This window comes from Halichoeres trimaculatus, unplaced genomic scaffold (assembly GCF_033239565.1).
Source record: "Halichoeres trimaculatus isolate MK-OKI-2021-1 unplaced genomic scaffold, fHalTri1.1 fHalTri1_scaffold_22, whole genome shotgun sequence".
Classification (NCBI taxonomy): domain Eukaryota; kingdom Metazoa; phylum Chordata; class Actinopteri; order Labriformes; family Labridae; genus Halichoeres; species Halichoeres trimaculatus.
This window is the reverse complement of record NW_027437200.1, coordinates 17,029,072-17,044,340: the sequence shown is the minus strand read 5'-3', so window position 1 is coordinate 17,044,340 and position 15,269 is coordinate 17,029,072. Positions and strand designations below refer to the sequence as shown.

General features: G+C 38.9%; 1 protein-coding gene across 1 annotated transcript; it reads left to right on the top strand.

The window, feature by feature from the left end:
* Nucleotides 1-638: 638 nt before the first annotated feature.
* On the top strand, nt 639-14,837 carry capgb (capping protein (actin filament), gelsolin-like b). Its single transcript, XM_074661839.1, has 10 exons — nt 639-875; nt 2,787-2,821; nt 7,881-8,074; nt 11,079-11,233; nt 11,588-11,746; nt 11,834-11,983; nt 13,818-13,901; nt 13,987-14,119; nt 14,224-14,315; nt 14,479-14,837. Exons 1-10 carry the CDS (start codon nt 813-815, stop codon nt 14,542-14,544), a joined length of 1,131 nt encoding a protein of 376 aa, XP_074517940.1. The 5' UTR covers nt 639-812; the 3' UTR covers nt 14,545-14,837.
* The last annotated feature ends 432 nt before the right edge of the window (nt 14,838-15,269 follow it).

Here is a 15,269-nt window from a genome sequence, read left to right as displayed (position 1 = left end):
GACAAAGGAAGGTTCAACTTGAAATTGCCACTGTATAGAAATTGATTCATTATCTCATTCTCTGTATCTTTGTTCTGTTTGTTTTTTGACTTGAAAAATGAATAAAAGTTTTACTACAAAGTGTATTTTTCTCCATTTACAAAAAGGATTGTGATCACAGTACATAAAAAGGAACTTTTTTATTTTGTAGAGTTAAAAAATTAAACATTCTTCTTGGAAATTATAGATGATATAGCCTCACTTCAAAAAGGTCCACCCAGCTTGTCAAGTATACAGTCTACAAGTATACAATCAAACACTTTACTTTAAACCTCCTGAGTCTGGTTTCTTTAGTTTAAATTACCAGTTCAATGAAAAATCAGCGTAAACAGGGGTAAACATGCAACTGCCACAAGTTTTTTATGAACAGGAATAGGCTAAGGCTTTTTATCTAAAAAAAAATGTTTGTATTGTGTTGTGTTGACTTTTTAAGAGAAATTAATTTAATTATTTTTTTTATTTTTTTCGTTGATATCCAAATTTTGCTGTTTTGATGGTGAAAAATGGCGCCTTGGCATCGGCCTCTTGTCTTTAGCGTAGAGCGTTTGCACTGACGTCACGATTCGGGCAGTTACCCGGATGTATGGCGGTTGTGGCCGCCTTGGCGGTACACAAACGTAAATACTGAATAGACCGAGACAGAAATGCGCGGTAAAGTATGACTTTGAGACTTCTTATCCGCCAACAAGTGTGGAAAAAAAAGCACGTAGCACAGTAAAACTCTTTGTGAAGGACTCAGCCAGCAAGAAAAAGAAAGATATATTGGAAAAATTATGCCGAATAAGCGGGCTAGACCCATAGGAGGAGTTAGCATCCTTATCCTCATCTACCCAAAGGTATGAAAACAAAGATGTTAGCACTCTACTTTTCATGAAAGACACTGAGTTTTACTCATGTACTACTTATTACCTCTTAATCAAAGTTAAACTCTATCATAAATTGTGATTTTAAGATGCTATGGGCAGTGAACATGACCTATCTGACAGGAAATGCTGTGAATAGTTTTGAATGTTCCTGATGGAGTTTAGCTAACTCTGTTCTCTGTTCTCGGACAGTTGTTTGTACCCCTCACCCTGATCTGCGATCATTTTTGGTCGTCAAAAGCTTATGAATTTTTTTTTTTTTTTTTTTCTCTCAGCCCAACCAATTAGTGCAGCAAAAAGCGTGGCAGTGATTTACCATTTAGTGCAACAACAACACTATAAAGCCGCGAGCTTAATTCTGTTCAGTTGTGAGAGTACCTTCAACTTAGTGGAGCTCAAATTGTGTAATTCAAAGGAGTGAAAGGGCCTTGGAGAGAGAGACAGCACATCTTCTTTCCAAGTAGAAATCATGTTCATTTATACTTAATCAAAAACGTAGTTCATTACTTAAAAAGTACAAACTCCAAGGCCCAACAGTTAGGGCGCTCGCCCCATGAGGTTAGCCCCCGAGCGGGTTGCTTAGGACCGTACACAACCTGGGCTTTTCCCCTTGTCACTCCTGCACAAACTTCTTTGGCCACTAGATGGCGATAAGAGTCAATGACATTCAACAGATGAGGCTGATCTAAAAAAAATCACAATCCTACTCAGTTTAGCTGATGAATGGCAGCAGATTCTTTTTTTTAACGGTGCTCAAAAAATCAATAGAGGGGAGCAGTAATGTATTCCTAAACCATATCAGAATGATACCAAGTTTAAATGTTGTTAACTTTGTTTGTAGACTCAAAAAAGGAAAAAAAAACTTGTGGGGTTCTGCTTTCAGTTTGAATACCACTCTGTCCTCTCCAGTACACCCATTACAACAAATAGGAAAAAAAACAGATGAAATAAAAAAAAAACCTTAAAATCTTATAAGCAGATAGATACCTAAAGGGTTTCAGTGAAATGACATGACCATTGCGTAACACTATGCCTTCATGTTCACACCTTTACAGAGATAACAGCAGTGATTCTCGCCTGTTGAAATGATGAATCACAGGTTTCAGTCTGAATCCTGTTCTCTACTTACGTAACTATGCGTGTCTGTACAGTGCTTCCTATACACATGGGTGTGTATATGTGGGGAATCCTTGTGTGACTAATAAAAGCTCAGGGTAAAGTTGCTATGGTGATATTTTTCCAGTGCTTAGACCTTGACACTGTTTTATTAAAGTTCAATAACCTAGAGACCCATGACTTTATATATATGGATATATATCATAGTTTTTTCTGTTAATGTCAAAGTAGCAAGAAAACCAAGATTGTCTTCTCTATTTATTTGACCAGATTTTAAAATTTGATTCAATCTGATAGTTTTATTCTACTCAAAATACTTCTAATCAGGCGAGCCTTTGATATTAAGCAGTATTGATGAGGTTGTCAAAGGGATGTTTCACCTTTTAAAAGGTGGAGCAATTTAAACCCCATACTGCTGACAGAAAGGTGTCATAGAATCAAATTTTTGTTTTCCTTTCTTTTAAAAAAACATGTAATTTTAAGTTTTGAATTCTGTCATTGTGTCGTTTCACCTTTGAGGACTGTATTTGTTAAATAATGACCAGGCTCCTGATTGAAATCCACTCCATGTCCTGATTTAATCAAGTTTCTGACATTTTGTGTCTTTTGTGTTTGAGTCAGAGGGCCGGGCTTCGTCGGCTTCAGAAACAAGCAGGAAATGTCTACTGAGTGAGTGTGTGAGTGTGGCTGTGAAAGAAGGGGGGGATTAGTGTGTTTAGAGACGTGTTCCTCCTTGCATGATTTCATCTCTCCGCTCTCTGTGCTCAGACGTGTTGTGTCCCATCGCTCACTCACTCTTCAGGGTAAGTTTTACCAACTTTTTCACTTTGCAGTCACACTTAAATCCACTCTTTCTGACTTATTTTCCTTCCTGTCTTCCTGCTGACACTTTATCCATTGTTCTTCTTGTACGCTCCTTTCTCTGCTCACTCACCACATTCCTGCTCCTGAAACCATCCAAAGAATCTGACATCAGGACAATGAGTGTCCAGTCTGAGTTTGTTTGACCTGTGTTGATGTGGCGTCTGTCTTTTCATTCAGTCTCTGCTCCTACACCGGGATCTAAAACCACACCTTTAGTTTTCTTTCCCAGTCTTTCCCAGTCTCACTTCCTGCTCAGGATCCTGATCTTTTTGGCTTCTGTTTCACAGCTTCCTCAAAGTAAGGGGTGGGGTCGTAAAGCGGTACCAGCCTCAGGTCTTATGACAAGCTCAGAAAATTAAGTTTTTTTTTTACCAAAGAAAAAGTTTGAAAGCAGGAACAATCACTGTTCTGTATCATGTTAACACTTTAAGGTTTCTGTGTTCATCTGGTTGTCTCAGTTTCTTCCTGTCTGTATCAGTCTGTCTTGATTCGAGCCTTCTTATCTCTCACACACACACACACACACCGTACACATTCACCCTCGGATGACAGATTGCTCTCAGATCTCTCTGTGCTGCTTGTATATTGTTAGCTCTCATATTTCTATCTGCACATCATCACATAAATGACTGATGGAGTCAGTCACCTGTGGAGGGTTTCTGTGACCTCATGTCTCCACCTGAGCCCCTCCGTCCACTCTCTTCACCTCTTTCCAACATCCTGTCTCAATCACCAGGCCAAGAGTGAGTGTTAAAAATTTCAGGGGTAAATTTTGAGGGGCTGCAGCGATGCAACCTCACTTTGTAACACGGCTTGGACCTTGTAACAACAAGACTTCAACCTTCTAAAATGTAGACTTCAGTCATTAACACAACATATTTCACCTCTTTACATGAATTCCTTATTATCTTACCATTAAACTTTGATCTCATGGCTTTAAGACTAAAGCTTGTTACATTGCAACTGTAGTCTCTAAGCACCAACTTTGATCTCATAACATGAAAACATGAATCCTGTAGCATTTTGACTTTAATCTCAAGCTTTACGACTTCAATCCTGTAACATTTAAACTTTAATCCTTTAATTGTAGGACTTACATTTTGTACTTTTAGAACTTTAACTCTGTAACTTGACAACTTTACAATTTTAACTCTGTAACTTGACAACTTTACAATTTTAATCACATAAACAAAAATCTCGTAAATTTTCAGTTTCAATCTTATGACTTTAAATTTTAATCCTGTAACATTACAACTCTAAACGTCAAGCAATAGCACAATTCGACTTTAATCCTGTAAATTACAGCCTAATGCTGCAAAATTGTCACTCTAATCCTGTAACATTACAACTTCAATCTTATAAAACTTTACAATTTTAATCCTGTTATAACTTTAAACTTGAAACATCCTGATTTTAATCTTGTCACTATAACACTTCAGTCCTATATTATTCAGACTTAAATCTCATATGACTTTACTCCTGGAAAATAATGACTCTAATCTTGTAAATTTATGACTTCAATCCTGTAACATTTAAACCCTAACCCTGTAATTTTTGGACTTAATTCCTGTAACTTTACAACTTCACAATTTCAATCACATAACATTACAATTTAAATCTTGTAAAATTTCAGTTTCAATCTCGTGACTTTAAATTTTAGTCCTGTAACATTATGAATTATACCTTGTAACATTACAACTTTAAATTTCAAGCATTGGCACAATTCGACTTTAATCCTGTAAAATTACGGCCTAATATTGTAAAATCATCACTCTAATCCTGTAGCATTCCAACTTTAATCTCATAAAACTTCACAACTTTAATCATGTTGTGACTTAAAACTTGTAACACTTTGACTTTAATCTTTTAACATCCTGATTTTAATCTTTTCACTTTAACACTTTAATCCTTTATTATTCAGACTTAAATCTCATACCACTTTACTCCTGGAAAATTATGACTCTAATCTTGTAAATTTTACAAATTTAATCCTGTTACATTATGGATTTAAACTTAAACTTTAAACTTAAATCTTAAAGCACCATGATTTTCTCTCATTTTCTTAAAACCTAAGTTATTTAGTAACTCGGTTGTAGATGCTGTGGAAACATGGTGTTGCAAAATAGTGGACCTCATGAAAGAGGATCTGCTCCATATGTAGAAACACAGTATTGTGTAATTTTTAAGTAAACAAACAACAACGAAACAACTCTTGTATACAGGTAAATTATTTGTCCATTACTCAGCAATAAATAGTTTACTGTGCCTTTAATCCGCGACCTGTTGCTGTTTTAGAGGCTCTTTGTGCAGAGGAAGGTTACACAGGGACAGGGTAAAAGAGGAGGAAAAGAAGGAGTCTGGAGCCGTGTAGAGGAGTGGAAAGATGGAGGAGTCACTGCTCTCCCAGTAATTATCCACTTGGTGTTTAGCTTTAGCCAGGAACCAGGAACCCGACTCTACCCCCCAACAGACCGCAGGTAGGCTTTCATCACAGCGGCTCCAGTTACTTCCCACATATAAGCTAACCAGGCCAGGTGAGCGCTAACACTCCTCCTCGATAGACCTCTCGATCCCTGACAACCTCACACACACACACACACACACACACACACACACACTTCAGAGGACACGCAGGATGGAGCCGGACTCAGACAGCATGCCGGGGGTACCGGAGGGGATCTTACAGTTAAGTGGATCAGGCCTTTTTCACTCTGAGTCCCTACTTACTCTTAAAGCGGCTGTCCAAGCATTGTAACTTTAACCCTGGGGCCCTACATGAGCCTCCTCGGGCCCTTTCTCTCCTTCTCTCCTCCTGCTCCTTTACGACCTTAACTCCTCTATCCAGGCGTTTTATGACTTTAAAAACCTAGTCTTGGATTTTAATCATAGTATTGTCTTTTAATTAATTAGTTAGCTAAAAAAAATGATGAAGGGATGATACCTGTTGAAGCTACGCTAAAGAAGCATCCTTCTAATGGTGACACATGAAAAACGGAAAGGGGCGGAGCTACCAGAAACATCAAGTTTGAGTGACCACAATGCTGACAGTTAGCACTAAAAGTTTCAGCGTTTTCTGCTTGCTCAGGGGTGATTTTTATCACAGGATACAGAACAGTTTGCTGCGAGGTATCTCATGTTGCATCAGCGTCTTGTCATGTTTCTGCTTTATCAGTTTTGGCGTGTCCTCGGCAGTAAACAGAGCCTGCTTACTCACACATTACAGTCTTTGAGTAGGAACAGTGAGAGCTCTGTGCTGTGCTGCTGTTGATTTAACACTGTGGTGACTGGTAGCGTACATAAATCTAGACTACATCATCATTTGAGGCTGTTTAATGATCTGCCATGTGCGTTTTATACATCATGTTGTGATATCAACCAGGAAGAAAATGGTAATTTCTTCAGAACTTATAAAAGCAATATAAAACACATCATCTTAAGCTATTAAATGTATTTGATTTTACACTAAAAGACGTTCCCAATCCCTTTTCAACCATAGAAGACTGAATAAAAGTTTAAAGAGACATTTGTTTGAAAAATTATTGCATATCACAGGATCTATTTAACTTCAGGAGCTGCTGCTGAAGTCTTTTGCAGTTATTACTGCCATCTAATTTTTAGTGGAATGAGTTTGTAATCCTCAGTTAATCAAGAAATCATATTTAATGGTTAGTAAGGAACCTTTGTGGTGCTGCTTAAGGGCCTGTGTCCACGAATAGCATATTTGATTGCTGGCAGCTCCTCAGTGTCAGAGACAGTAACACTTGTAGGATCCAAAACCTTCCTACTGTACTTCCACTTTAGTTAGCTGTGAAGGTTGAATCTGTAAAAAAATATCTTCAATGCTTTATATTTGCTTTCATTTTGTGGCATTGGACAAAGAAGACCTAAAACACAAAAAGTGAAAGAAACCCTGCATTAGCCTCTGACTATAGATTATATATGGCTGATGGTGAGGATGTTTCACTGTCAGGACGCTGAGCTCTAAAAATGCTGTACTGGATTTGTTTTGTAAAAAAAAAAAAAAAAAAAAAAAAGAGGGAAAAAAGGAACACACTGTTAGTGGAGACAGGCCCTTACTAGCTGCCAGAACATTTTTACAAAAGCTTTCCATTCCTTATTTCTTTCGGTCTGCTTAGAATTGTGTTTATGAAACATTAAAGTATCAGTATTTTGATCTCGATCAATAATCATAAATTTTTATTGATGGTAATGGAGCCGATCTGAGCCGTCAGTCTAAATTTTTTGGCACACTGTGTTGTTTTTTTATGACACTGAGATAAGGAGTTTGGAGGCACATGAAGGTAGCAGTCACTCTTCTCTCTAAACTAAAGTTAACTCAGCACAGAAACAGATAACAGACAGGAAGGGGTGGTTGAAGCACTCTTCCTGTGTGACAGGATGTAAAACATTTCTGGCAGAGAGAGTTGTACATGAGATGAGCAGGGCTTAACCTGGCTGCTCCTCACCTGTGATCTGATCTAGCGGGCTTGTAGCCGGGCCCGGGCCCGGGCAGCAACACTGGTGTTGTGTCAGCGTGGCCTGTTTGGTGTTGTGTTGCATAAAAGTGATGTCATGTAGCCTGTGGTCGCTCAGCAGCAACACAACCCCTCATTATGTTAAGGCTAAATGTGATCACGCTCACATCACTAACCACACCTTCGCTGAGCTTCACTGAGCTGGGGCTGCGGTGTGTCACGACCATTTCACACAGTTATCAACACAGAAACCAAAATACAACTTTTTCTGCGACTGTTAAGGGAGAAAAACCAAAGAGGAAGAAAAGCTGTGTGCATCATCTGTCTGTCTCTTCTCTAGAGTTATCCTTCTGCTTTTACTTCTCCCTGCTCAAAGCTAAACTGAGCATCTATTCCCACAACCAGACTGTGACACATCTCCACATGTTTACACTTCCTGTTTCAGCCATCCTCTTCTTCCACTGTGGCTGCAAAGCCTCCGGACTCATCTCACTTCTTCTATCTCTTTCTTTTCTCCCCGCAGTATGTTCCCCCTCAAAGCAGCTCCGGATCAGTTTGGTCCTGAGGTCCGAGAGATGGGCCTGCACGTGTGGAGGGTGGAGAAGATGAAGGCGGTGCTGTTGGATGCCACTGAGTTGGGGGCGTTTTATAACGGGGACTCCTACCTGGTGCTGGACAACAGGGGTCCAGGACAAGTCCACATTTACATGTGGATAGGTAAGAGAGCTAAGGAAAGTCTAGAGGTTGTGAGAAAACTTTATCTTTTAGGGCAAACTGAAGGAAAATGTGTTTTCTTAGTTGAAATAAAAGCACCGTCTTCATTCACTCAATAGGCCAAACCCCAACCCTTAAAACTGAAAACAAACCAGTTCACAGCTGAGAGGAGGAGGAACATTAAAAAATATCCCATTTTGAAAATTGCTAGACCTCAAATGTTTAAAGTAGACTAAAACCATGGATGGCGCAGCAGTTACTCAAAAGTGAGGCCAAAATCTTCTGGTACTGTTAATACAGCCTCCATTATCTGAGATGTTGAACTTTCATTAGTAATTTGTTGCTAAAGCAGGGGTTGGACGCTATGATTGACAGCTCTAGTGACAAATGCAGCTTAAATTTAAGCATCAGGTTATTTTTTCCAACTCAAGATAAATAAAAAAATAAAGATTGACATCACAAAGATAATTAAAAAATAAAAAAACCCACAAAAATAATCAAAAAAAAGGAAAAATTAATGATAGTTACTTTTTAAGTCATTTAAATTCAGATTTAAAATCAGAATCAAGTTTTATTGCCAAGTACATTTGGTGTGTTGGTGCTAACAATTTATAAGAAAATCATGAAAATGCAGGTAGAATAAAGAAAAATTTAAGATATAAAATATACAAAAATACAAGATATATACAGGGAAAAATAATATGATAGTAAAAAAATAAAAAAAAAATAAAATAAAAATTAGGAATATTTACAGAAAAATGAAATAATAATAATTAGAATGAGAAACAGAGGATACAAGGTCCAACTGTAGCTGTATCTGTGGAGTTGTGGACGTCATCATTAAGAAGTGTGAGGACATTTTGAAGCCACTCACCTTCTCACTAATGGTGCTGTTGACACGTGAGACACTGTGTGGACTCTCTGCCTCATTGTTCAGAGAGGATGAGTGCTCAGAGAGGGATGAAGGGATGAGCAGAGGAAGAGAAGTCCCGAGGGAAGCTGGGATGGTTTTTGAGCAGGGCTCATTAAAAATACACGAGGCCTGTTACAGTACTCAAATGTGGCTGTTGTTTCCAGCGTGTATCCGGCTCTTAGGTAACACTGGGCCGGTTGTCACAGCTTGGAGAGGCTCTTTGTGCTCAGGCAGGCATCAGCCCGAGGCCTCGCTCCCTCCTCCACCTGTTTACTCCAGGTCGTCCTCGTTTCCTCTGGTCAGCAGATTACTTATCATTTGAACCAGACTGACATCTTAACCTTTTGGACCACTTATTTTTTTCTTTTACAGATCTTCTCCTTGAAAATTGAAAGCACTAGTTACCTTTACTCTATTTTTCTAACTTGAGCAACAAAAGCTCCTACGACAGAAAGATTTATATGAAAAAAAACAAAAACAAAACTAACAGATGCATGTGTGCAGGAAGTCACGAGGCACCTGTTATAGTTTCAAACTTTGATAAGATTAATACATTTTTATTGTGTGACTCAGATTAAAAGTAAACCACACCTTTGTAATAAAACCACTTGATCTAGATCATTCTTTAATAGAAGGAAGCACTTTACAAAAGCTCAGTTCAGATTTGATCTTAGAAGTTATGACAAAAACTGTCAAAGCCAACGCACTATTCTTCACCCAAAGAGCTTATAAAGAACTGAAATTACAGTAGTGGTGTGTTTCATGTGAGGGACTTTAAAGGTCCCATATTCTGCCCCTTTTCTGCAGTTTAATATGGATCATTGATGTCTTCATGAAATGGTAGTAACATGTTTTGGTCCAAAAAGCCAATAAATCAAGAACAGCAGCATTGTTTCCAGGCTCTCATAGCCCCTCTGTTCAGAACGCTCTGATTTAGTGGGCGTGGCCTTCATATGTAAATGAGCCACCGCTGATACCGCCCCGCTCTTCAGCGTCATTGAGAGCGGCACCACGAGCTCCGAGTGCACAATGTTTAGAAAACAGAGAAGCTTGTTTACCGTAACTTTACAGGCTAAAACAACAGGCTAACCGGAGCTAAAGTTAGCATCCTGAAGCTAACACAGAGACAGGGGGGACACTAAGGAAAAGCTCTTACATCTGCTCCACAACACACAGCATTTAAAATACTCACATTTCCAGGGTTCGAGGTTTGTTGACTGATGGTTGGTAATGCGCCTGGATTCAGGACCAGTCTATTCGCTAGCCCTCTGTTGTACTGTCCAAAGTTGGAAAAGCAGTCGGCCGTGAAGTGACGAGCACACACATGCACAGTTTTACTGAGTGTAGCTGGAACATTTCCTTGATAAATTAACTCTAGCCACTTAGTCTTGTCTTCTTCTGAGATGGGAAGCTTGTGCATGGAACTGTGTGGCTGTTTACAGCCAAAAACAGAGCAGTGATGGCCCTTCAACTTCAGCATTCTCTCCAACAGCCAGGGGGGAGTGGGCGGGGAGGGAGTGCGGTGGTATCTGCTCCGGTGGACCAATCAGGTCAGACTTGCTCCTGATTGGTCAAAAAAGGGAATTGCTGACATCAGCAAATCCACAAAATCCAAACACCTCGTTTTAGGTCAGGATTTTTACATTCACAAGCACGACTAAGTACAGGTTTTGTCATTGAATATCACATTTTGTGGGCTGGGAGGAAAGCCAAAGACCCACAAATTTCACTAAAAGACTTAATAAAGTGATTTTTGCATAATATGGGACCTTAAACTAAGTGATATGAAATGAAAAGATACAAAATGAATAGAAAAGACAAGAAACTATATGAAATAAAAAACCTTTACAAAATAAAACAAAGATATAAAATTAAACTAAAAAAAATAATATGAAACACAGGCATCAGCCCACAAAGATAAAATGATATATGATCACTGATGTAGTTAGGGGCCCTTGGGGAATGCATTTGTTCAGGGCTTCAATTTTTGCCATAACAAAAAAAATCAACAGTTCCTGATGCACCGCCCATGATTACGACAAACTTTTCTTATTTGGTTCATGCCTCATTCATTTTTCCCTGTCTGTGTTGTAGGTGAGAAGTCGTCCAACGATGAACAGGTGGCGTGCGCCATGATGGGCACTCAGCTGGACACCTTTCTGGGCGGTGAGCCAATCCAGCACAGAGAGGTTCAGGGCTACGAGTCCCCCGAGTTCATGGGTCTGTTCCCCCGAGGGATCACCTACAAGGTGAGGAGGTGAACTGGCTTTAAATAAGGGGAAATACTGTGTTTGTGTTTTGTTCTGCGAGGTGATTGTAGTATGTTTTACGAAGGCTGTAGCTCTGAATGAGGAATAAAGTATGATTAAATATAAACATGTTATCTGGCCAAGTTTTGATTCCTTGAATAGTCGCCTGTGTTTTTACAGCTCCCTGGATGTTATTGCCTCTGTGATTGTCTTATCACTGGTTTGGTTTGCACAGGCGCTAAACTGACCTGGTCAAAGCCAAACCAGGAAGTTAAATCTAAAAAACCTTTATCCAGCTCATCAACAAACAACAAACACAAAGTGATAAAAATAAAAACCACCATGTGCTTTCAGGAGGGAGGAGTGGAGTCAGGCTTCAGGAAAGCTAAGGGCAGCGATACCGTTCAAAGACTCTACCAGGTCAAAGGCAAGCGCAACATCCGTGCCAAGGAGGTGGAGCTGTCGTGGAGCAGCTTCAACAAAGGAGACTGCTTCATCCTGGATCTAGGGGAGGTGGGCGTGAGAAACCAAATAAAACCTCAGAGTGTGGTCTCAGTTTTAGTGTCTCTTTTACTTCATGCTCTGTTCTCCACCCTACAGATCATCGTGTCGTGGATCGGGTCGCAGGCCAACATCTTTGAGAAGCAGAAAGTCCGCGAGATTGCCTCCCTGATCCGTGACACGGACAGGCATGGGAAAGCAAAAGTGGTGGATTCAGTGGAGGGGGAGGAGCCAGAGGAGATGCTGAAGGTAAACACACACTTTTACAAATATTTGTACAATTTTTTTAAGCAAGACGTGATTTATTTCCAGAAACATAGATTTAGAAAAGTACACTTTTAAAGTTTAAAAATTGATTAAAGGGACGTTGGATTAGCTAAGTTTGTAGAAATTGTTGCTCATTCATAAAGGTTCAGTCCTGGGGGCACTTGACGGTGCATTTTACTGTTTTTCATTAGGGATGGGCCCTGACAAAATTTAATCGATATGAATGTCCTTTATTAATTCTGCTTATTGATCCAATTCTTTATCGATTCTCTCTGTACAAAAAGTAACTTTACAGGTTTTCTGGGTCAACAACATTAAATTGAGTTTATAAATGAATAAATATGTAATTGGTCTCTGGTTCTGTGGACATAAATATACAGAAATAAGTATTAATTGCCCGTCATGTGATGTTGATGTACTGTTTTGTAATATATTATTAATAAAGTAGGCCACCTGGTGTTCCAAAGTGGTTATAGCAGTATTTTAAGTTGTTTGGAACCTTGCTGTAGTTATGAAGCCATGAGTAAACACCTAACTTTTCTGTCATTTGCCTCTGAGTGTTTTGAAATTTTGAGTTTTCTGAATTTTTTGCGAAGATTAATTGTGATGTGTTTATGTGGTGGAAATTGAAATTCTATTGTGAAGTCTAAGTTATAGCAATGTGTGCTAACTACTAGCATATTAATGCAATTTCCTTTATATGTTTGCATCAAGCTTGCACTAATTTGTTCATTTCATTTTTGGTAAATAAGGAGATTCACACCATGTTAAATGTATTGACTATGAATCTCCTGTGAGAGAGTAATCTACATTTCTTGGTGAGTTCAGTTCTTTAAGCTGAAAATCCTGTATCTGAGTTTTCTTGGAAAACTGTTATCTAAATGCTCAGCCAAGATAGCTTCGGCAGAGAAGTCGACGTAAGGTCCAGCAGCTCCAGCATAGTGTAAATAATCAGTTAGGGAATCGTAAAGCTATGCTAACATTTATTATCGATTCTCTACAGGAACTCGTTTTCGATTGCAAACTCTACTTTTCAACCACTTCTGCTCCAATCTTCTCTGTTTATATTTCCTGTCTCTTTTAAGCTGTCCAATCAAATATAAGGAAGAAAAATGTAATTTATGGAAATAGTGTCACTTTTCAATACTATAAAAGCACTCAGAGAGCGCAGACCTCCACCAAGCATATTGTGTTTATCACCAACACTTTAGTCCTACTTTAATGTTATACTCCCTTTCAGCAGACTGTCTGCTACAATTTGGTGTTAGTTGCAGGTTTGTACGATAATTTTTTTTCTGACAGTGTTGAAATTGATGATGACCCAGTACATATTTCATATTCTGGATCTTAGTATCCAGAATATTACCAGGATCTGGATCGTACTTTTACATCTGTCAGAAATTATGGTGAAAACAGCCCTATCTCACAATGATAAAGAATCCTTAAAAAAAATCCTGGATCCAGACAGTGATCCAGATCACCTCAATTTCAGTAAGATCCGTTTAATACTTTTTGAGTTATGTTGTTCACAGACAAACAGTCAAACTCCCAAAAACATAACCTCCTTGGTGGAGGCAAAAATGCACTTTTATTGATTAAAAAAATTCAAATAAACAAATAACCAGATACAACACATTAATATGCAACCTTTGGCTAAGCTGAAGGATGCTACTTACTTTTTACTAGTTTGTTTTTCTTCATTAAGCTAAGCTATGCTAAGTTAACTGAGCTAACTCCTAGCTTAAATTTTCTAGCCCTACTCTCCAAAGACTGAGTAGAAAAAATTTAAAACCTCTTTGTGTTGTGTCTGTAACAGGTCCTGGGTAAGATGCCTGAACTGGCAGAGAGCACGGAGGAGGACACCAAAGCAGACGCGTCAAACTCTGCCTCCCTTTTCAAGGTGAATTCATCGGGAAAGCTTCAAAAGCTCCTGAAATTACTCTAACTCCATTACAGGATTAAACACCTGTTTGCATCATCTACAGGTGTCTGACGCAACAGGATCCATGACGATAACCAAAGTGTCAGAGAAGAGCCCGTTCGCCAAAGAGCTGCTGGTGCGAGACGACTGCTTTATTCTGGACAACGGAGCCAACGGGAAGATCATCGTCTGGAAAGGTGAGGGTTTACTAAAAAAACACTGTAACAACCCAATATGCTAAAAATAGATGTAGTTTTCCTTAAAGATCTGATAAAAATGAGATTAACTGGTCGACTTTTAGGCAGCGGAGCAAACACTGAGGAGAAGCAAGTGGCGCTACAGATGGCTGATAACTTCATCGACCAGATGCAGTACAACAGGATGAAAACTCAGGTACGAACCCCTGAATACGTAACAGCCTCACATACACAGTGAAAATGATCCTTCACATGCTCGGGCTCTTCAGCCTTTACTGCAGCCTGTAAAGATTTCATTGAGTCTTCCCGGCACGCTGAGTGCGACGTTCAGTAAGCAGTAAAATGTGTTCGTGCTGCAGGTGGAGATCCTGCCGCAGGGGAAGGAGACGGTCATCTTCAAGCAGTTTTTCAAGAACTGGAACTAAACATTTCAAAGGAGGATTTGACAAAGTCTGCACTGGAGGAAGCTGAGTATCAAAGAAACCGAAAGCTTCCAGTAAAAATAATAAATCATCTCATTTTTTATATGCATTATTAACATGTATATACATTTTTGTAAGGTACTGATAGAAGCTTGTTTTGGACTTGGTAGAATCAGCTGTGTTACTTTTATAAACAGTGTGTTTACTGAGATACTACTGATATGAAAAGCTTCAAAAAGTTTTGGTTCCTTTTTTACATTTCTGTCAGTCTGCACTAAACGATGAAATAAATCTGAACCTGCTTCTTAATGAAGATGTTATTCGACTCTTTCTTTCTGCTTCCTTACGTGACTTTCAGCAACGCCTCAGCTTTTTGAGTGTTTACACTCCGCCCTCTCAGCTGCCATGGCAACATGAGCGTTATCTAACGCATCGATTGATACTGATCGAGGTCTGCTGTTATCAACGGGGGAATTTAAGGATTTACGTTATCACTGCTCTTATGTAAACGTTGGCTATTCTCCTGGGAATTTGTTAAACATTTGTGAGAGACCTTTTGTCTTTTATACATACATGATTACATCATAATTCATTAACAGTAATATAGGGCAAATGTTAAAGTGTGTATTGTTAAATATTAAACGTTCAGGATTCATTTTCTCCATCATAAATACTTTTATGAGTCAGTGTTTAACTGTTGCTTTAGATTTATATAACTAGGGTGGGTC

Bases quoted from the DNA above. Each gene is read 5' to 3' on its own strand.
- capgb (XM_074661839.1), top strand. From the start codon at position 813: ATGCCGAATAAGCGGGCTAGACCCATAGGAGGAGTTAGCATCCTTATC. The intron at 11,234-11,587 runs GTGAGGAGGTGA...ATGTGCTTTCAG, and splicing joins CCCGAGGGATCACCTACAAG to GAGGGAGGAGTGGAGTCAGG. The intron at 11,747-11,833 runs GTGGGCGTGAGA...TCCACCCTACAG, and splicing joins TCATCCTGGATCTAGGGGAG to ATCATCGTGTCGTGGATCGG.